The 22,814-nt window shown below is 40.4% G+C and overlaps 1 protein-coding gene, 2 long non-coding RNA genes and 1 other non-coding gene across 12 annotated transcripts in view; 2 read left to right on the forward strand and 2 right to left on the reverse strand.

Annotated features, from left to right (window-relative positions):
- LOC107989885 (uncharacterized) overlaps positions 1–16,162 on the reverse strand; it is a 55,872-nt gene extending 39,710 nt beyond the window's left edge. For 5 of the 9 annotated variants that reach the window (XR_003052494.1, XR_001761418.2, XR_003052492.1 and 2 more), the window contains exons 1-2: positions 15,958–16,162; positions 15,769–15,885 (exon numbers count right to left, since the gene is read on the reverse strand). This is a non-coding gene — a long non-coding RNA (uncharacterized LOC107989885). The other 4 variants (XR_001761416.2, XR_003052495.1, XR_003052491.1 and 1 more) reach the window with 4 other exon arrangements.
- Positions 16,163–16,320: 158 nt separating this feature from the next.
- Positions 16,321–18,666, forward strand: LOC112488443 (uncharacterized). Its single transcript, XR_003052496.1, has 2 exons — positions 16,321–16,680; positions 17,166–18,666. It is a non-coding gene; the product is annotated as an uncharacterized LOC112488443 (long non-coding RNA).
- On the forward strand, positions 16,530–16,602 carry trnak-cuu (transfer RNA lysine (anticodon CUU)). Its single transcript has one exon. It is a non-coding gene; the product is annotated as a tRNA-Lys (tRNA).
- Positions 18,667–19,594: 928 nt separating the features above from the next.
- The window catches only part of sec14l1 (SEC14-like lipid binding 1), a 7,768-nt gene continuing 4,548 nt past the window's right edge, over positions 19,595–22,814 (reverse strand). Inside the window, exons 9-16 of the mRNA XM_008330068.3 lie at positions 22,536–22,624; positions 22,311–22,381; positions 21,939–22,110; positions 21,187–21,321; positions 20,947–21,081; positions 20,531–20,770; positions 20,238–20,416; positions 19,595–20,047 (exon numbers count right to left, since the gene is read on the reverse strand). Of these exons, the coding sequence (XP_008328290.1) occupies positions 19,945–20,047; positions 20,238–20,416; positions 20,531–20,770; positions 20,947–21,081; positions 21,187–21,321; positions 21,939–22,110; positions 22,311–22,381; positions 22,536–22,624 (1,124 nt within the window). The 3' untranslated portion in view covers positions 19,595–19,944. The remainder of the gene's footprint in view (positions 20,048–20,237; positions 20,417–20,530; positions 20,771–20,946; positions 21,082–21,186; positions 21,322–21,938; positions 22,111–22,310; positions 22,382–22,535; positions 22,625–22,814) is intronic.

The raw sequence follows: 22,814 nt of genomic DNA on the forward strand, positions 1-22,814 counted from the left end.
AGATCAAGTTTTTGATCCATGTGACAATTGACAAACTGACACAACAATAATTCCTCCCGCCATCCATCCATCCATCCATCCGTCCGTCCATCCATCCACTGATCCTAATACAAAGTCTATAAACATGCATTAGACCAGTATATTTTTCTAGATTAATCCTCATTAATATCTCATTTCTGCAATGTTCTCACAGTAAATAACTGCAGTTACAAATCCTCCTTTCCCTAAAATATATATCATCACCTCCTGAAAAGACCAGTTTATCTCCTCACGTACACGGCCGTGCGATGGCAGATGGTTTGGCACGAGTCGCCTCATCATTTGTTCTACATTTTAGATCGGGGGCTTAAAGTTGAATAATTCACTGCAGTGACTGTTGATGAACGCCTCTCTTATAAATCAATTTTCCACTTCCACCTCCAATTATTAAAACCCAAACACAGCATGTCGCTAACATTCGCTACGTTATTTTTTTTTCTGTTTGATAAATACATTTGCCTTCATTCTGTCCCGTCTTCGCTCTAATTTGCTTTTCTGGTCGTTTGCCACGGCTGAGCTTTTGCCATATTTCAGATACACAAAGGGCCATTTCGTGACAGAAGCTGGCACAGTGGGAATGTACTTCGTGAAGATGCCACGATTCCTGCACCTTCTGGGAGAGATACTATGAGCTGCAGTTTTCCATAATCAGGTCAGCTGCAAAGAGCTTCTGCTGAGGTTTCTGAGGTTTTTTTTTTTATTATTCAGTTGAGTCCAGGTACAGCATGACACGGCGGAGCTGACACTGACGACAGCACGGCGAGTTGTAGCGGAAAAAACATTCTAATCTGATTGTTCAGCTGTAATAAATGTATTGGTAAAATAATAAATACTGATAATTAAACTATATAACTATATTCTGTTTTTTAAGCTTATATGTGAAGCAATAAAGTAAACGACGATGACGATATCTGGAACTTTTTACTTAAACCACTTTCGCTAACAGCGAAGAAGTCTATTCATCCTGCAGAAACTGAAGGTCATGTACTGAGAAGTCTAGAGAAAAAAAAGGTCTTTTATTTTGAAAAGCACTCCATACATGTCGATACATGTAAAGGGTTATCCATTAGGGAATTAACTGCACAGCTTACTGGGATTTTATCGACTCCCATGTTGGACACAAAGGGACCTTAAGTCTCCTGTCATTCAACACACTGGAGGTTATTCAGCACTCAGTCCTGACACCCAACGACTGTCATGTGCTTCACAGCCACGTAGTGGTTTGGAACAAATAAAAAGGATGGGAATTCAGGGTCAAGGTAATGGAAGACACAAAAAACAGAAGCCAAACAAGACAGAATTAAATACCAGTTTCTTTTTGAAAATAATGTTGGGCAGAGAGTTTGTCTTTGTCTTCAAAGATCAACAAGTCAGGGTAAATCGTTGCCGTCAATAGGAAAAGCAAAAGAAATGATAAAAGAAGAAGAAAAAACCTATTGACGCTAACAATGAACCTTTTTGTTCTATCACTATGTTGAATGTTATAGTAGTTCTTAAAAAAAGGATAGGAGAATCAGACTTGTTATCAGAGGATTGGGGTTCGAATCCCACAATGGCTGTAGTGTGTGAGGAGTAATTCCATTCTCTCCAGGCGTTTCTATTTGTCCTGACCAACAAAATGTATGATTTTTTTTCTTCTTCATTACAAAACATAAAAATACACAACACACATGCCACTGTTAAGTACAGCTGAGGAACAACACACAGAGACACAGCAGTCTGAACAGGGATTCCATCTGTCTTTTGTTTTTCCTGAACACCGACATGTACAAACATTACAGCGTGATTTCATCATTATTTCAATCCAACATGAAACACCTTTTCAGCGCTGCGATGAACACCCGGCTGGACTCGGTGAGCAACACCAACCCAGCGCTGTTGTCCAGCGCACCGTGACACCACTACGCTGTCATGACTGACATGTTTTTAATCCACTGAAGGGTAAAAAAAAAGACAAATGAGCAAATAACAGCATCACCATCGTTCCCTTCCTGTCACGCTCACTGGTACATGAGCCACACCACGGGGCTGCGTCACCTCCCTCCATATTCTATGAATAATCCATGACCTCAGAGGCATAGAAAATATCTCCGTGTACCCAGTGAGGAGCTCTCACTGAAATACACCGTTCAGAACGGAGACGTGTGTTTAATGAAACGTGAAAGAAGTTTCCCAGGACTGACGTGAAGGTTGATTGTTTTGGTTTAAACAGTTTTTGATTTGAGGCAGGACAGTGTGAAATTCAATTACTTTATATCTGATGACTTTCATCAGCTGGTTAGGGTTAGTAAATTAGTAAACCACAGCCAGTGACCATTTATATATAGATATTATGCACACGGTAACTTCATGCTAAATAGAAGAGAACAGGGAAAAATACCACATTATTATTGAATAAATTATCATATGGGTTAAAAAGGCAAAAAGGTGAATTTAGGCCCTTACTTTTACTTCATATTTTAAAAGCAAAAAAGGAATTTGCCCCTGCTGGCCCAGTGTTGCCACTGCAGCCAAAACTTCTGCATCAGAAGTTCAAATGTTCTTCTTCTGCGGTGTTTGAGATTAGCTTCAAAAATGAGAAATCAGGAAGATGGAGAAGAGTTTTGTCTTTTTTTATATGTTGTCTATGCATTGAACATAGAAAATACTGGTGGAACATTGAAGAACACAAAGGAAAGTTAATAACAAATGTCTGTGCCACAGATGATGGTGGCAGATTAGCCAGAAATGCCTTCAGACTGTCAATGTGGTCTATGGGATGGAAAATGGCCTCCCGCTGTTGGACTAATGGCCTTTACCAGCAGATGCTAATTGGTCATGTGGACACAGCCGTCGGGCTCTGAGATTGACTCCTACTCTCACCCTGGCTGTGAGAAAATGAAGTGCAGCACCAAAAAAGTCGATAAGCAGAGTTTAATCGTCGCCATAGATTCCAAGAAACAATGCAAAAAAAAAAAAAACTTTCTGTAATATTCAGAGCTGTGGACTATAATAGATCTGCTGACGACTCCTCTGACACGGGCTGTCCCATCCTTCCTCCACACTCTGTGGCAAGAGCAGGGATCACACCGCCCCCCCATCTAGCCCTCCCCACACCCCCCAGCCACCTTAATGAGCAACCAGCAGTGTGTGCATGTGTATATCACAACTTTCAACTTTCCTTACGACTCACCCCCAGCCTTCCCCCTCCCCCGGCTTCTACCACTTCAGCGTCACCTCCTGGCTGCTTGCCCACACCTGCACTGTCATCCTGTGTGCTCCTGCTCTCATCAGGCTCTTTACACGCCGTCGGTGGAGCAGCCCTGACAGAAACAGCCTGGTTTAGAATTAATGAGTGCAGGCTTAGGGAGAGAGAGAGGGAGGGGGAGAGAGAGGGAGGGGGAGAGGATAATGCCTGACAGTTATTCTGCGCTGCTCCCATCCAAAACCTATATCTTAGAGTTGTGCATCCACTAATGTATGCACATAACAGGTCCAAGCCTTTATACCATTTAAAATCCTGAGTAGAAAACTGATGAGAAACGTAGAACGATCAGAGGAGCCGAGGGTACAGGCGGTCATATCGACTCAATTTGTGAATAAAGTAAATGTTTGTTATAAAAAATGCAATGACCAGAGTGGCCCAGCCATTCATTTTTGCTGACTACTTAAGCTTGTGTTTTTATTTCAACTTTAACCAGATGCTGAGGCACGAGATATTCATTTTTGCTGACTACTTAAGCTTGATGCTGAGGCACGAGATCCTGCGTGGACGGTGCAGGTTTGGGTTCTTAGGCTCAGTTTTAACACCAGACACAGTCACAACAGTTGGACATTCATTGCATATGAGACTTCGTTGGTCTTTTTTTTAACCTAACTGGCTAATTTTACAGCTAGTTTTGTGGTTTGTTGGAACACCTCTTGCTAACGTTCGCCAAGGTTGCTTCAACACAACCAAGTTTCTCACAATCAGACAATCAAGGTTGTTTTTCACATCGACATGTTTCTATGGTGAGGAGGTGTCACTACATGTCAACGTGAAGTTCTTATCAGTTCAGTTCTTAAGAACAGCCAAGGCTACTACACCTGTGACCTCTGCACAGTCTGTATCTGTATCAACCTGCCACTGAATGGTTCTCACACTGAGATGTTCAAAATTGGTTGTTAACACATTAAAGCTTCTACTGTGAGTGTTTTCAAAGCGTGGATGTTGTTGTTTAAGCCGCTCAGGATTATATAATGTTTGTTTTTATATACGACCAAGAGCCGTCTTTTGTTTTTGTCTAAGATTTGCAGGATTTTTGAGCTAAAACACAGAAATGCTCTTAAGAAGTCGTGCTAATGAAAAACAGCCATTAAGGTGTCAAAGGTATAATCTGTCTTCAATTAACCACTGCCTGCACACAGAGCAGAGAATGACTCTGTTTCCCCCGTGAGTGTCAGGGTTAACTTGACTTGAAAATTAGTTTCTTTTAGGCAAAATAAAAACAGGTAAAAATAAAACTGTGTTACTTTTTAACAGCCGTCAGCCGGGCATTGGAAAACTGACGCTTTTTTTTTTTTAATTGCAGAGCATTTTCTTACAGACGTTAGTTACAAAAAACATCTGCCAGGAAATATTGTTTTGGGGACGACATAATAATAATGAGCCGCTGTAATTGACTTTGTAAGTTTAACCTTTAATCACAATCGAAAATCCTTAGCAGAGACCTTTAACAAATCTCACACAATAAGCTCGGGGTCTCCACTGCCCTGGCCTCTGTCTCAGTCGACTAATGACTGTGTTTAAATGTTTTTACAGAAAAGTTCTGTCAGTTGAAGAACACTGAACACCGTGTGTGTGTGTGTGTGTGTTGATGAGCTCAACTTATGGTCAGAACAGATTTTAGTCCAACCAGGAACAGCAGGAAAGGCATCCTGCCGTACACAGCTGGAGGGGGGAGGGACGGGAGGGAGGGGTGAGGATTATATTAAAATATACAGAGAAGAATCTAAAGGGCTTTTACTTTTTACCTCCTATTTACTTCTAAGTCTTGAAACTACTCCTGCAAAAACATTTGAGTAAAAGACTGATCCAGTCTGGAATAATTCATTCATAATCATAATGTTTTGATACTACACTCATTATTTTATCTCGGATCAGGGGAGATGGAAACAATGTAAAGAGTATCTCATATACTCGTGTGTGTACATACATATACTGTATATTCATGTACACACACACACACTGAGATACTGTTAACGTTGTCTCCATCTCCCCTGACTCGTGGTGACTTCTGGCTGCTCCTTCCGTCGACAGCAGCTTTAGGTAAAAATCCCATTCCTGTACTGTAGGTCTCTCAGGATGAGCCGCCACTCTTTAACTGCTGACCACCACACGTCAGTCACACTGTCGCCAAACGCTACATTCAATGCACTCCCTCCTGAGGCCATGCACACACACTGCAAGTATTTTTAGAAGCGTTGTTGTTGTTGTTGTTTTGGCAAACACTAGAAAAACAAGTGAATGTGGGTCGTAACGCTGTCGCCATGCTGGATTTTATTCAGACTGTAAGTGTGAAGTGACCTAAAATAAAAATGGGCAAATATGGCCTGAACTTCTAATGAATAAAAAATAGTGGACATTTACTGGCAAATGTGCAGTGGTCTTGGCCGTGGATAAATACTAGGTCACCAATTTCACCCTTTGGGACACTTCTAGGTCTTGGCTCAGATGCTGCCAACTGGAGTTTGAACATCGATGGAAATGTTGGTTAAATAAAGTTTCTTTACCTCAAATAAACACTTAAACATAAACCCTGCTGCCCTGACGTTTCAGGCTAGGTGGGGTGGACTGTCTCGCACAAGCACAGGGTCCCTCAGATCACATGGAGCAAAGGGCTTTGTTACCTGTGCTGGTTCATTCACCGGTACTGTAGGCTACAGAAACTCTGAATGAGTAAAACAAAATAACCAAATAATTTCAGACTAAAGTGGAAATAACCACAATTAATATAAAAACTGGAGGGAAAAAGGTAATTATATGATTGTTGAAAAGTAGAACACTCACGTATTAAAAGTCTTCCCAATAGTTAAGGGTACCTTACTGTGAACCCACCAGCTCCAACCCCCCCCCCCCCCCCCCCCCCCCCTCCTTCCCCCCCCACTTCCTCCTGCTCAGATGAGTCAGACTTGAACACATTATATGAGGTGGCATCTGCTGAGGCAGACGCAGAGCATATTGGTTATATTGAACACTAAACAATGAGTGTCTTTTACACGATTGCTTATGTCACTCTGGACAAACTGACAGGTGACGCGTTAACGCTGACAGATTGCTGCGGCTAATTGAGGAAAGACGTGACGCGTTAACGCTGACAGATTGCTGTGGCTAATTGAGGAAAGACAGGACAGTCGATCCAAGAAACAAAAAAACAAAAAAAAAATCACCGATCTGCGTGGCTTTAAATCCGGAGGCAACCAGACACAGAGGTGAAGGAGACGGGTCTGTGCTGGGTTTACAGGTGGAAATTAAAATAAAATGACATCTTCCAGAACCTTTTGGGTCAAAACCCTGGAGTCTGGGACTGATTTGGTAAAATTCCTCGAGAGTGACGTCGAATCCCGGTCACTGTAGGGGGCGCCGGTCTAATCCAAGGTCACTTGACAAACCTCTTCAGTCCACGCCTTACAGAATAATGATTATATCACATGACATAAATTTCCTTAGTGAATATAATGAAGTGCTTCGAGTGGCGTAAATTATTCAGGTAAAGACTTGTGGTGATTAATGGCTTTAAAAAACAACAACAAAATGTTTCAAGAAGATTAAAAATCTTGTTTCAGCTTAAAGCAGTGCATCATTGTCACAGAGTGTACAAACATAAAACATGGCTATGAATATTTCATGTATTTGTACCACGAGGCTGAGGTTTTATAACAGAGAGCCGTTTAAATTGCTTTTAAAAGCTTTGCCTGTGCAAATAATTGTTTGCTACAATTTTTAGGATTAAAGCCACTGAAAGACACAGAGGACACTCTAGTGCTGTGATGTGTAAACCTTTCCATCTCACTCACTTACTTATTGTGTTTCCCCCCAACTGTCGCTGCTAATGAGAACATGCAATTGCTTTTTTACCCCAGCTCTCGTGTGCATATTACAAAATGCTAACAAGATTGTGCCTTCCTAACCCTGTTTTGTTTTTTTTTACATCTCATTCATTGCTAAATTGCTTTTTGAATTAGTTATTCAAACATTCACCTCATCACATGTTTGTCAACAAACGCGTCGCCTCATGAAAAGCCAACCATGCTTGGCAGTGTGACTGCAATTTAGAGAGGCAGGAGCCCAAACAGGACAACACTTATTGGATTTATCAGATGCAAATCTTTCTTCAAAGCAGCCGTGATAAACGGCGGCCGTGACAGATTCATATGTAAAGAGGAGAAGAGCTGCTGGGGTTTCCCCACAAAACAAGGCCGCTGCACCATTTGGTTGAGGAGTAAAAGAATTAATGAGACAGAATGAATAAAATGAGGAAAAAATACATAAAAATCTATGTAATGACAATAAAACTTTGGTTGGATAAGAAGTTGGAGGTTTCACTTTCTTCTTTCAGGCTACAAAAAAACCTTTGTTTTTTGTAGCCTGACGTTATTACTTCACTTTGCAAGTCATGGTTGCTCAGAGGGGCTGCAGAGGGAGGCTAAAACTGTGGTGCAGTGCTATTGTTATGGCGTGATGTGGTCATTGAAAAACTAAGCAACAGTATTTTTTAGACTAATGGATTGGATTAAAAAGGAAGAATAAGGAAGAATTTAAACTGTAACTTCAACAATAAAAAAAAAAGCTCTGATTATATAAACATGTCCACAGACGTAACCAGAAGAAAAATGTTATATATAGAGTATGATTAATGCCACTGGTCACATGACTCACCCTGTCATTCTGCTATATTCCTGTACCAACTTAAATCAACCCAATAATACAGATCATCACTCAATCATACGTCCAATTATATTTGTATGTCTTTCCAAACTAACAGGAAAGGTCACATTGTAGTACCTGACAAATACCTTATCTTTTCAAATGTGCTCTTTGTGCTCAGAGAATTCAGAACTCTCTCCACCCCCAAAAAACCCACTCTGCCACAAAAGACCCCTCTGTGAAACATGGGGCTCATAATTCCAGGAAACACAAGAGCATCGAACCCTTCACCTTTAGACAAATACTTTGCACAGCACTGCGTTGAACACCTATAAAACACCGCGGCTCACAAACACTTCAAACACGCCCTTTATCGACTGTCATCATCTGAAGTTGGCGGCCTCGGCTCTCGGTCCAAAACAAAAACTGTTGGCGAGGTTTTAACAAATGATTCCAAGAGCAGCATGAATCACAGCAGCCCACACACACACACACACACACGCACACACACATGCACAAATGAGACTAATAAACAAGGTATACTTTAGAAATGCACTCTCATACACACTCAGAAAAGAGCAATGGGGCGTGTATATCCTTTGGAGAGCGGGCCAACGCCGCCATTGTGGCTCTTATTCAACACATGACTCAATACTCATGAATAGACTGTCGATACGTGAACTGATCATCAGCAGCAGCTGCTCTGACGCCTGGAGGGATGATGGTTGGAAAGTATTGAATTCTGCCTGAGGCATAGAGTACAGTGTATACACTGTGAGTATATGTGTGTATTATTATTATATGTGCAGTATGTGAGTAAAGACGTCAGTTTGGCTAGTGCTACGGTTGAGTGAATGGTTCAGTTCAGGTATAAAAAATCATACTGAGCTTGGATCAAAACCTGTTGAAAAGCTTTGATAGTTTGAAAAATCTCAAATCTTAACTAATTAATTACCACAGTTCAAATGACTAAAATGAAAATAACAGTCCGTCTAATATGTCGTATGTAGGAACCAGAATCCAACGCGGTGAATGTGTTGCTGCTTCATCCAAACCTCAGTCTCCATCTGTGATTCATCTTACATAGTAAATGCCATGAATGTTGTCCAGGAAGAGTTCAGTTCAATCTTATTCCTCTCCCATTTCCAGCTGTCACTTCGTCTCCAGTCTATTCAGTCTCACAGCCATTGTTCTATTGTCACAAAAGGCTCTGATGCAATTTTATTCTCTCGTGGCCCCTTGAATGGAAGCGGCGGAGCTGACAGCCTTCATCTTTAAATCACTCTAAGGCTCGCTACTTCTTTCACTCTGGAGCCGCAGACGTCAGAGGTTCAACTCCCAGGTTTTTGTCGGGAAACAAAACACATGCGTGACTTTAAGACGCCCATTTCATTCACTCTTTGAAGACATCAGGAAAAACATCAAGTGGGTTTGGATGAAAACACAGCAGTGCTTCAACTTCAACAGTCATTCAAGCAGAACGTGAACATGAAGAGCAGCCAGTGGTGGCAACAAAGTACGTTCTGACAAACCATATTCTGGCTAAGTCTTGGGAAACAACAACATCAAACAGGATGGAAGATAAGGAGGTTAGTTGTGAAGTTGAACACGTGAAAATTAATTAGTCTTATCTAGTAAGGTTAAAGGTCAGTTTCTGTACAGTCCTTTAATGATTTGTTCAATAAAAATAACTCTTGCTCAACAACATACAATCGTAGGGATTTTTGTGGTTGAAAAACAGTAATAAGGTCATTACTAGTCTCCGTAGGTACATTATTCACCTTTTGGCACTTTTAGAATATCTTCTCATTGAGTTTGAGGAGGAGCACCCCTGCAGGCAAGGGGGGGGGATAGAAATCTGTAAGTAAGAATTGTGAATGTTTTCGGTAGAAACTGGTATAAGAACAGTTGACCTTCTGGCTGTAAGGCGTCCACACCAAACACCGTGGAAAATTACCACCTAATGAAATTAGCACGTCTTAGATCAAGCAGGCCGTGAAAAAAAAAACACCAGGATCTGAAGCTGATCTTCCACAAGAACTCTCTTCCCTCGGCTCGGCTCTAAATCTTCATCCATTCTTCAAACCCTGTCACCTCCTGCTGCATTTCTGCACCACGGCTCCCTTTAATATCCAACCTCTTCATCTCTGTCTCCTGTTTCTACCTAATGCCTATATCCTGCGCACATGACCTGCCTCTAATGGCACCTGCAGTGTATACAGAGAAAAATACCAGTGCATTGTATGTGAACCAATTATGTGACAAAGGAGCGAGGTGAGAATGTTCCACTGCTGTGAGGCAGGCTGAAGTTACCGGAGCCACTGAGAGGAGGGGAAGAAAACTGCACAGTGCTGTGGATGTGAATTCACCAGAGGTCTGGAGGATCTATAAAATGACATCAAACCCCGAGTTTATTATGCAATATTCAGAGAAAATGTGGCGTGTGAGGGCGGCAGAGAGCTGTTAATCGATCTAATAACAGCTCAAAATGTGATGAATAATAGAAGGAAACGGAAAAGTAATGTGGAAATGTGAGCTAAACGATCAACAGACCCAGCAAATAATAATATAACAAACTCCAGAGCAGAATAATGACCTGAAAAAAAAGCCCTAAAACACTGTGTGAAGGGGAGGAATATGCAACAGCTTTGACTAATCATTTTATTATAGGAAATCTCATTTAGAGAGCAAACAGCTCTGGATGTTTAATCAATGTTGGGGAAACTCTGCTCTCATGTTTAGAATACTGCAGTCCAGAACCTACAGTACTACTGCTAATCTGTGCTGCAGGACTCAAACCCATTCATCACTCTTTCTATGTTCTGGCATTAATATGACAAGGAAACACTTTACTGCAGTTCACTGTGTCACTTTGCTGAATACGCAATGAGGAGCGGGATAAATTCGACAATTTTTCAAGCAGTAAACAAACAAAATGTTTAATTTGGTGTAAACAGTCAGAATACTGTCTCACCAACAACTGCTACGTTCAACTAAATAAACACACATAATAATATAACAAATCTTTAACATGGTAATGTATATAAAACTACAACATATTACAATATTCACTGTCAATTTGACTTGTCCAAACAACTTCTCCCAACGTGCATCACGCAAACAAGTACTTCAAAAGTATTGGAAATCTTTACAATTTTAGAACTTTTGTGCAAAATCCGTACATATTTTGAAAGAAAGTATTGAACACATTTGTAAAATAAATAAAATAATAAATTAGTCCGTTAATCAAACTGACTGTAATGAAGCTGAGGCCCATTTTGCTTCGGCATCTTTTGTCGTCGAGTCCATTCAGGCTCTGAGCCCTAATTAGGTTTTCAGGGGTTTCAATTAACAGCTGACAGAGGCTGAGGATCAACTGACCATTGAAATGAGTGGTTGAACTCGGTACGACATTCTGTCAAAGCCGTTGTAGCCAACAGTCAATGTATAACACTGTGGCGAGACCAGATTTTCTCGCTTATTTTTACCTTAAAGTGAGACACGACAGAGTTCTGTGGCTGATGCAGTTGATCCAGAGAGGAGCAAACAAACAAACAACAGTTATGAAAGTGATATTATTATTATATGTGACTGCAGAGATCCCAACATGGCAGAAAAATAAAACACTTCAGATCAAATAATTGAGAAGCGCCGGCTGCCTCATATTTTAGTACAAGACAGAACCACAAAGGTCTCTAGGGAAAAAAAAAAAAAAAAAAAATCAAAATTAAATTCTGTTTCATTGATGTAGCCTGGAGAACATAAGAATAATTTTTTGCACTTATTCAGCACTCACCTGGGGCAAAAGAATAATGAATTTTTATTACTTGACTCAAAATACGACGAGGAGAGGGATATATATACTAGATGATTATTTTTAAATGTTTTATCAACAGGGCAAAGGTCAAGGAAACCCCTGTCATGTCATCAAAACCTGCAGATCATAGGGGAAGGTCCAGGGGTTACAATCCTCAGTGGAATCTTTATTTCCAAAAATGCCAGGGTCTTCAATAGAAAAATTGCTGTTTAACACAAGAAACTTTACATCAGGGTCACAGGGCATTAAAATGCAGGGATTTTTTGCTGCTGAACATATCTGTATCCAAAAAGTCAATATTAAAATTGAATTAAATTATATTTAAATTTAAATTATTCACATATATTCACAATACTGACATGCCATTTTACAAGCGATCAGACCTTTAACAGCCTGGCAGTAAGAGCCGATCTCAAACACAATTTGTTTTTTATTAGCACGTCCACGCAGGTTACGGGGGCGATAATCTAGTCTTCGAGTCCTGCAGAATGAATGGAAAAATCTTAAGGTCGTGTCTTTATTTCACTCCCTCTCCTTGTCTCAGCCTGTTTCGTGTTCCAGCGCGTGTTTTTACACTCAATAGAATAACATGAGAGTTTAGGTGGGTTTTTTTTTGTGATGTCCGTCAACAAATCCTGCTGCTTTAATTCGCGGAAATTGTGTGCATTCGCAGTGAAGACATATATAGAACTTATATAGATATATACAGTCCAGCAGTGCCAGCAGAATTCTATAAGAAAATAAATAAATAAATAAAAAGTCAGTAAAGGACAGAGTTGGCCTTGGTCAGGAGAAACATCCAGTTGATCTCAACTCAACTCAAGTTTATTTCTTAAGCACTTAATAAACTACACAATTAGAACTGAAAGACTAATGACAAGATTTGTCAATGAAAGTCAGTAAAAATCAAAAGGTCAACATGTTAAAGTTTAAAATGTAACCAATTTAAAACAGCACATCTCACTGGTTAATCACATATATTTGGAATAATTTGGGATGTATTAATTATATAATATTTTTAATAATATTAATGCAAAAAACTATTTATAGTAAAACATGCAAAAACAATACTATTAGAATCTATGTTTTTTCCACCTGAAGGAGGCGCTGCAGAGGAAAAACATGTCAGACATTGAGAATGTACTTGAGCTCTTTCTCAAAAACCTTCCAAAATATTTACATCAACAACACTTCCAAAAGCCAAAGGTCATAAATCACTTGTTCACACACACACACACACTCCTGTGCATCCATAAAGTGTGTGCTGACATTTATCCCTGCTTCACATTAACTTCCTGACGACTGTCAGAACCACAGCTCCAGTGTTGAGGGAGTCATAAACAGATGCAAAATCCTGCAGGACACTTTATCCTGGCAGACGACACACTCCACTTACAAGACAAGTAAACACGTCCGGCCCCCGCCTCACATTCTCCATCGTGTTTTTACTGTAGGCTGTTTACTGCAGACCGACAGAGAATACTGTATTTTATTAATCTGTCGACTCATTCTCCTGCCTCCTGAACGTGTCGGCGTTGTCATGGAAACAGCACAATGAGCAGCTTAAGTGTACTTTCTGACAAGAGCTTACTATGCATCCAAAGTGAATATGGCAATGAAGACTTCTGGCTGAATCTTTAAACCGCATCGGCCGGTTGTTAGGAGCAGCAGGAGCAGCAGGAGGAGCTCTCCTGGATTCTAACCCAAGGATACAGCCGTGAAGGTTGACAGACAGAACAACAGTGCGTCAGTGAACTTTGACAGGCTTCAGAAAAACAGGACAACCGCACAGAGGAGAGGGCATTCAACAAAGACGACTTGTGTTACTTTCTTCTTTTTTCCCCAAATCTGCCTCAAATCAAAAAAAAAAAAAAAAAGAGGATCTTGGATCAAAACACACAGCAGGTTCATCTCACCTGAAACCACCATGATTTCATTATAACATCTGACAATTAAGTTAAAAAAAAGACATACTATTTGTAGAGTTCAGCTGCTAGAGATGATGAATCACCTCAACAAGGACTAAATAAGTTAAAGACGACACACACCAAAAGATAACTGGCCACAGATTCCAATAGGAGTCTGGACCAGTGACATCATCAGTGATGTCATAAGCATAATGTTCCAGCTGTCAGTTACACCTGGTGACCAATCACGTCCCAAACCAAATGTCTGTTCACCATGCAACCGTAGCCTGTTACACCCATTATATATATATATCCAGTCTACTGCAGGGCTGTTGTGATACCATCGATTAAGATCAGGTCTTAAAACACGTAATGGACTTGAAGGCCAGTTTATATACATGGCACAGCTCTGTTAGAGTGGAAGCCAGAGAATCAGTTGGCCAACAAAAACCTTCAGTTCAATTCTTAAAACTCTGACTAAACCCCCGCTGGTAAACACCAGAAATCATATAATTACACTGTACGAAATATAACCATAAACAAATATTGGATCTTCATACAGTAACTGTTGGTTTAACAGTTTTTAAGAACTTATTTTTCTCTTGACAAAGTTAAAAGTGTTCACGCACGGACCGTCATCCCACTGACCGTGTCGCTCATCTGAGAAGCTGCCAACTGATTGATGTTCGCCAGCGTGCTGCTGTTTGAAACAACTGTCCAAACTGATTTACCACCACGTTGCATCACAATGCATCAGTCATCAGACACAGGCTTTTTTGTTTCAGCGAGATGTGTGCGCTCTCTGAATCATCACACCTACTTAGGTTGCAAGTCACTGGTTAGAGAGTGGACACTGAGAAGACTGTTGGCAGTTAAATGAGCACATTTACAGCTCTGTCCCTTCATGATTTAGTGGGAATAGATTAGAGGAGGTTGTAGATTTACTGTCAGGCGTAAGATTGAAATTTCACGATGACGGCACAATTAACGGGCTATTTTGGATCCATTCAGAGGGCACCGAGGTTACAACCTTGGTTTTACTACTTAAAATCTTAAGACATGTTGAAATCTGTTGCTGAAACCGAATGTCAAAGAGATGTAGTGATGCCAGAGCAAGTGGCGCAAAAAAAAAAGGCCTCTCACTCTTTGTTTGATCTGCACAGGATTGTGTGTCTTCATGCAACAAGGATGTAATAGGATTAACAGATCACAGCTGGAAGAACCTCGGTCCGGAGCTTAAACCAGTTTTCAAGACAACGACAACCACAGGGTCTTCACGGAGCACGGGAACGGCGTGGACAAAGACAGAGAAGATCAGGTAAGAGTGGGAAACCAGCATTACACTCAGTTTAATGTGAGAACCAACTGGTCTGAGTTTGTTAAAAAAACTAAAGAAAAAGGATAAATTCTCATTCACATAATGTCTTCAAAATCACCACATGGCTCGGCACATTTTCACGTATAAATACAAGTGTTTGGATGAAGATCGCAGTTATATTGTAAATACCTAATGGTACAGGTATTCAGTATCGGCTGGAGACATTTACACTTCATTTAAAGCAAAATAGTACGAATTCTGACACAGCCCTTTAACCGTCACAGAAGTCAGAATAAATATTTCATAGTTACTCGTCCCTTTGTAGTTCCATGATATGTGATTATTGTAAATGAAACCCGGGAATGTCAGCCTCATGTAAGTCACAGAAAAAGGAGATTTTACCATTCAATTACCAAAGGAGGAGGAGAAAAGGGAAGTTGATGCAGCAGCCTAGTCAGGAAGTCATTTTTAGCTCCGACAGTAGACTTTCCCTCAGGCACATTCAACAGACAGACCTGGAACTGTTCACACCTCAGGTACAGTCACATGTCACATCCACTCCACCATTCAACCAAGGACAGGACAACTGCAGATATTTCATGTATTCGCACGTATTTACTCGGGTTGTTAATAAAGGAAGTTAAACAAACAAAAATACCTGCGTACAAATTAGGAACTCCCTTGAAATGGAAGGAATTTCAGAACAAATTGCAATTTTGTATGATGCTGTTTACAAGTCAGTCAAGGAGAGAACATACAATATGTAATTGCTCCAATCATAATGCAAAATAATCTAACTTACCTGTCCCTTCTGGAGAAACGGCGCTTGTTTTGGTTTTTTCTTTCTTTTTTGTTGCTTTTTTCTTGGTTCTGTGTCCTCAGCTTTTATCTTCCGTAGCAAAACACTGCAAAACAGAGGCTAAAACAAACACCCGTTGCATAAATATATTGTTGTTTATTTATTATTTCAGAATTTAAACAACAAACCCACCTGCATCCCGTTACAGTTTCTCCGCGAGGATTCTTGTAAATATTTAGAGTTAATTTAGAGCGACACCTGTCTGCAAAGGTTTATTTAATGCATTAAAACTATTCTTTCTTAATAAAACTTTCTTAACTCTTCACCATCCCAACGTTTGTAATCACAGCCTGTCAAAACACCTGTTGCATGCTGGTAGGGGAAATGACGTAATCACGCTGCAGAGACGCACCCGTGGGTTGCCAAGTCTTCCCCTTTTTGTTGGTTGCCAGATTAACGAGGAAATAATTTCTCTGCTACTCTCGCTGTATAAACCGCGCTCGAACTACCGACTGTTGTCTCTAAGTTCTTGATTCTCCAAACCAAACATGTCTGCGGAAACATGTAAAACCAAACAAACACGATGAAAATACACCGTGGGTGAGTGGGGAAGACGAGGTGGACACGGTTGTGTCCCAGTTTTCAGTATATCTTTCCTCTGCGCGTGAATCAGAACTGTTATATATATATATATTAATAAAAAAATAAAGGGCCAAGCACTACTTTTTACTATCATATCAAAATGCACTTTCGTTGATTTCCGCGCCCGGCTAGCTCAGTCGGTAGAGCATGAGACTCTTAATCTCAGGGTCGTGGGTTCGAGCCCCACGTTGGGCGGTGCACGTTTTTTGTCCTTAAACTCCCGATGGCACTCCCCAAGGGATTAAAGCAGTTTTATATTTCGACCTAACGAACGTGAGTATGTATGTTCCTTTACCTCACTCTTTTCTTTATTTAATATTAACAACAAAGTCCTTTTTTCACAATTCAGTGCATGCAGAACTGAAGACAAAAAAAAAACAAGCAGGTTCACAGACAGATTTAACAATTTTATAAACAAAAGTAAGAAATACGTCAGTTATTTGTCTTTTACACCCAGTGGATGTTCTCTCGTGTTCACTGGAGAAAATAAAGGTTTAAGGTTTCACTTTGACTTCATTTTTGAGCAGAACACACATCCATAATTTATTCACACTCCATAATGTTCAACAGAAGCACATGTCAAACTCCAACCAAAACCATAATCATCTCTTCATGGACTTTGACTGGATGATCCGCTGGTAATCTTAATGTGATGGTCCTGCTGGCCCCTCACCACCGACTCTGTCTTTCCTCCTCCTGCTCACCCCTCCCGTTCTTGCAGTTGCTGTAACATGCTCACATTCTTCTTTATTCTGCAGACAGCAACATCACTCAAGTGCATTGGGGATATCTGCCAGCTCCTCTACATACAAACAGGGAAAATCCGTTTTTTTTTTTTTTGGAGTGACTGGAGCAGCTCGGCAGTGAAGACGAGTCCTCTCCAATAATAATTTTTGGCTCTGTGTATATCAACACTCAGTAAAGCCAGTTTTTCTTGCCGATGTGATCCAAGTTAATCATTAAGCTGCCAGGCTAAACAGCAGAGCTTTGTTAGCCTCAATGACCTGTGGTGGGGTTTTTTTTCTTCTATTAGCTATGAGGAAATATATAAATTGTTAAAAAACAAAACAAATAAACAAACTGCTTTTTGGCAACACTCTTATTGTACTGTAGTTTTTGTTTTACTTAGGGTAGTTAAGGCATCACTGGCTGTACTCTACATCAGTTTGGTTAGGTTTAGCTAGAAAGCTAATTTGTCTATAGAAAAGGAGCGTACAGTTTGTCATGTTGGGTTCAGGTGATGCTCCAAGCACAAGATGCAGGATTCTGCCGGTTGTCTGGAGAGACAGCTAAGCTGCTAGTAACCGCTTTTTAAAATAAACTTTAAATAAAATGTATTTGTTTGATGTTTGGTCACTTGGACGTAACACTGATGTATTATAAAGAGTGTTTCATAAAATTAATGTGCATCTTCTAAACAGACAAAACAACAAAGTTTTACCTTCTCTTAGAAAATACTGCTTTGAAAAACTGCATAAACTTTCAATGACCTGCACGATCAGTGCTCATTTAAAGTGAGGGGGAATGAAAATGTCAACGACAGAACTCAGTGAGCTGAACAAATGCCAGTACAAAGCACGTCTGATGATCAGAGTCTGATGAAAACATTTGATTTAAACGGAGCCTTGACAGTTCATTTTAAATGAGGGCCGTGTTCAGCAATTGGCTCAAATTGAAGGCAGATTGACGGTCGTTCTTGTAACAGGAAGAAAAAATAAAAATCAATGTTTGAAGATGGAAAGGATAGCATAAAGCATCACAGATAAATAGAGGTGACTATATAGTTGTCTCCAGACAAATATTCATTAGGCCCCGCAATATATCAAGTCAGAAAATGAATTTCCAACCTCAACACAGTTTAACGTGATTACTTGAAGCGACAGGTCCGCAGCTCAGACAGAAGAGGCAATAAACCTTAACTGGTATTACAGAGGACACAAGCTAATTCTCATAATGTGATGCAAAGCTTCCCCTCCAGTGTGTCAAGCTTCATAAAACTAATTTAGGGCACACAATTAAGAGTTCTTTGTCTCAATTAGGAGGAAGGTCAGGATTGTCTAAAAGAGGAAAATTAAACATGCGGCTCAGGTTTTAATGAGGAGCCGTGCTACAGTGGGAAGAAAATGTCCGTTAAGATTTACTGTGATCAAATTGAGGCAGAAAAAAAAAACAATCTTATGGTCAGACGTGAAGATCAGAGGGCAGTTTTGACACGTGCTGTTGTCAATTAACCTTGACATCTAGGAAACACAAAAAAAACAAGAACAGTCTTGACATGGGAGCGATGCATCAGTCTCTTTACATTTAGCCGTTACTGCGTCAGACGTAAACCGGCGTTAACGGAGGATGGTGCATCGTCATGAGCACATTCTCAGGTAGTGATGTTTACACTCACTCTTAAATAAAACGTCGAGCAAAACTATTTTAGCAGCATATTATCACTGCAGCCGGGTGCAATGTTTCAAGTTGTAAATGTAATTTACTGTAAAGGTAAGTGTTTTGCACAGCTGCTTCCTAACACAGTGTGTTTGTCATGCTTGGTCAGCATGCACTTTTAAATACATTTTGAAAAAAAAAAACACAAATGCAGATGGTTCATTGCTACCAGTGTTTCACTAAAGACCTGAGGAACAAACTACAACGACTTCCAGTGCAGTGACTTGCTGATTTGCTCACTTAATCTAAAGCATTATTATCTTCTTCTGTTCCATTCACAGTATATAACAAAAGTGGGACAAACAATCTAGCTGTGCATCACAACCCCCTCTAAGAGAACGGTGTAGAGCCATTTTAGGTAAAGATACAGTACATGTTCCTGTGGTGGACCAAATGTGTCGTGGGAGGTCCTTAGACCAGGATGAGGAATTGTGTAAACAAGCCTTTGGCAGAGAAACACTTTCTTCAACAACATGCGCAAGGAGGAAGTCCGACTCAGTTTAATCACCTCTTCAGAAAACACCTCCCTTATCCACGGAGGCAGAAGGAGGCATGGAAAAATTGATGTTGATTTCCACAGATGTGGAAAACTTTTGCCAGTTATTTTATATAATCTAATAATTATTTTAAACATGGCTGTAATATTGAAAATCAATCCATGACTGTTCAATAATTCAATTACAGCACTGGTGGACTAATTGTTCAAAATCATGTAAAAAGTCAATTTTGTAATAAAACATCAGCTTCAATCTTTATAATAATAACCAACATTTTATTTAGAAAACACTGCTACGGATTAGTGTGAGGTTAAGACAAAGTTAAAAACTGCATTTCTGACAGCAGTTTCTATCAAAGTGCACTGACACCTGGTGGACAATTGGAGCAACTCCATGGAAATGACAAGAATGCGTCGTGGATGTTTTTTTTTTCTTCTTTTTTTTGGTTTTTATGTTCCTCTTTAATTGGCTGGTTTAGTGATATGATATATATGTCTGCACAAACATACAAGCACTAGAAATCTTCTTAAATGCATTCTCATATACAAACTAATAAGGCACTGCTGGCTCGTCAGTGCCTGGTTTTGCAGATGTCTGGTAGATGCTACCTTGAGATGGAGCTGAAATGTGATTGGCTAGAGGACGTCGTGGCACCACTGAGCTGTGAGAAACCACTGTGACAAGACTCCAAACTTGTCATGGATCCCCTGGAAGCAACAACAGAGGCAGAGAAAATAATCTTCAAACACAGAGCATCGCAAGACATTCAAATCTTATTTTTAAAGACAGAAATCACAAAGCTTTTATGAAGTGATTTGCGGTACATTTTTGCAGTGGTCACATTTAGCAAAGAAAACATGAGACCAAGTGAAAGCTCTGTGTTTTGTGTGCACTGACCTGAAGTCGTGAGAGGCCAGCACCTCGGTGTAATACATGATCTTGCACTTGTGGGAGGAGACCTGCAGCGAGGCCAGCACATCATCCACACGGGGCAGGCTAGAGGCGGTGCAGGCAGTGGAGCTGTGGAAACGCCACTGGAGGATGTAGAAACCTGGCCAGCGTGTTATGTGGGAGCCCTGTATAAGAAAGAGGAGAGCCTTAGAGACTCAATTATGGCTTAAGAAAAGATCACCATTCACCACGTCTGTGCAACAGAGCAAGAAGATGTGATTTTTCTTTTTTTAATCCACCTGTACACTTTCTCCTTCCCTGCACATCAGGGCTTTCTCCACCATGCTGTAGTCCTGGCCCAGCACCCAGTTCTTATCTATCAGCTGGGCATTGACAGGTCCAGCCAGGGATGTGATGCCATGGGCTCCCAGAGGCTGAGGGGCCCGCTTTGAATGGTAGATGTTGAAAGTCACATCTCCTTTAAAAACATCAAAATCCCAGGTGATAACTGATGATGCCTCTGAAATCTCAACCAGCATCTAAGTAGGAATGAATACAAATATTAGAAAAAAACAAAGTCAGAAGAAGGGTCATTCATCATGTTTTTTGCCAGTAGCTGGCACTGCATTCCAATACGTAAACTCCAAAACATCTTAGGTTCTTCATTGGAAAAAAGATATTTCGAATTGTACACAGACTGAGAAGCTGAGACAACCTCATACGGCGCTCCCTTGAAGATACTGGCACTCTTGTAGATGGAGTCAGTCAGGAGGCGGTTCTCCTCACACTCCAGCTCCTCTGCAGTCCTGTACAGAGATTTAGGGACCATGCCTCCTTCGGGGAAGTCAGACTTCAAGGAAAGAAACTATTTATTAACCACCTCATCACTCCTTTCATCATTAATACAAAGTAAAAATGTCTGCATCAGTGTTGAAGATGAAGGCGTAACTCTCACCATACATTCTCCTCCCAAGAAATGAGGAATAATGTGTCTGTCGATGTAGTCCACCAGGCCTCCAGGGCCCTGGTAGTCGTTTCCTGCGTAAACAAGAAACTTCTTACGTGTGTTCTCGTCGATCAAGGGGCTGACCTAGGAACAGGAAGTATTCAAGAGAAAAGAAAACTCAGACCATGATCGTCATGAAGCTGTTCCAAAAACGAATCGGTGGAGTGCAGCAAATCTCATTTATTTATAGAATGTATGCATCCTGCAGACTCTAAGAGAAATGTTTTTTATAAAAGCCTGTGATGACATTGGTGATTCAGAGTCTGTACATGGTGTTTGATAAAAACAAAGAACACCATCAACAGTCGTGGAGCTCTGGAGACACCATCTGGTGAAAAGAGTCACAGAGGTTTCACCTATTCTATATTTAACATTTATAAAAGCGCTAAAATCCACCTTTATATAAGATTACATGTTCAAATAGTTTTACTCTAATGCATGATAGAGACAGAGTGGATCTGGCAGCAGAAGATGAAAACAGATACAAGACTAACTTGACTAAGTTGATGATTTGTGTCCTAGTTAGAAGAAAACATGGAGCTGAAATCTTCATCTTCTCTGTCAAATCTTTAATATTTGGTTATTTAAAATCCCAGACTTTTCAACTTCACTGCCATAGTCCTCACACAGACACTTTATAACAATTAAGCAGTGAACACAGCTTAAAAACATCTCAGCTCAGTTCAGATATTGATTCTCACCAGGGTCCAGAGCACCGGAAACACTCGGGGTGCCCTCAGTATGAGGAGGCAGCCGAGGGTCTCTGGGTAGTTGGCTTCCACCACCTCTATGATCCTCAGTAAAGCCTTGATGCCTGGTCTCCACAGGTGACGCATGTTCAGACCTTCCAGATCCACCAGACAAGTCCAACAGCTGAGTCAAATGTAACGGACCAGTGAATTAAAATATACAATGTTTACATATTAATATATAACTATATTTGTCCTTGAACATACCATCTATATACATCTAACCCCTAATAACTCTTCCTGTTTTATTGATGAATGTTAACTAATCTTGATTAATCATGATTAATTGTTACTAATACAATGCTAGATCTAGTAAATATTAACCTTATCGGTGTCCCAAAGACTTTGGTGTTTTCTTCACAACGCCTTAGTCCCTCCTCATTGATGGACAGGACCTAGAGTACAGTCAAGACATGGCATTAATACACACAACATTTCCAGAAATGATTAGAATTTCCATTTTGCATCTGATATTTGACATCGATATCTGTTTTTTTTAATCAGTTAGTGAATGAGAATTTTTCTTATAATCTTTTTTTTTTATGTTACCTGTCTTAGAAGCACTTCCTCTCCTAAAGCCCGTACCAGACCTTTGGTGTCCATTTGTCCCAGTCTCAAAATATAAAGAGGACGTCCATCTGAGGACACAGCAGACAGTTACATTTGTTATCCAAACTGGCTCATTTGCCAGGTAAATCAATCACACAAGTAAGATAACTGATTCCGACTCGAGGACTCTGACTCTACTCCGCTGTTGCCTCTTCGGGCTGGTATTTACCATCCTAACAGGTATTTGCTTTAATATGTAAGCCATGAAAGGGCACTTAC

This window comes from Cynoglossus semilaevis, chromosome 17 (genome assembly GCF_000523025.1).
Source record: "Cynoglossus semilaevis isolate Cse_v1.0 chromosome 17, Cse_v1.0, whole genome shotgun sequence".
Lineage (NCBI taxonomy): Eukaryota > Metazoa > Chordata > Actinopteri > Pleuronectiformes > Cynoglossidae > Cynoglossus > Cynoglossus semilaevis.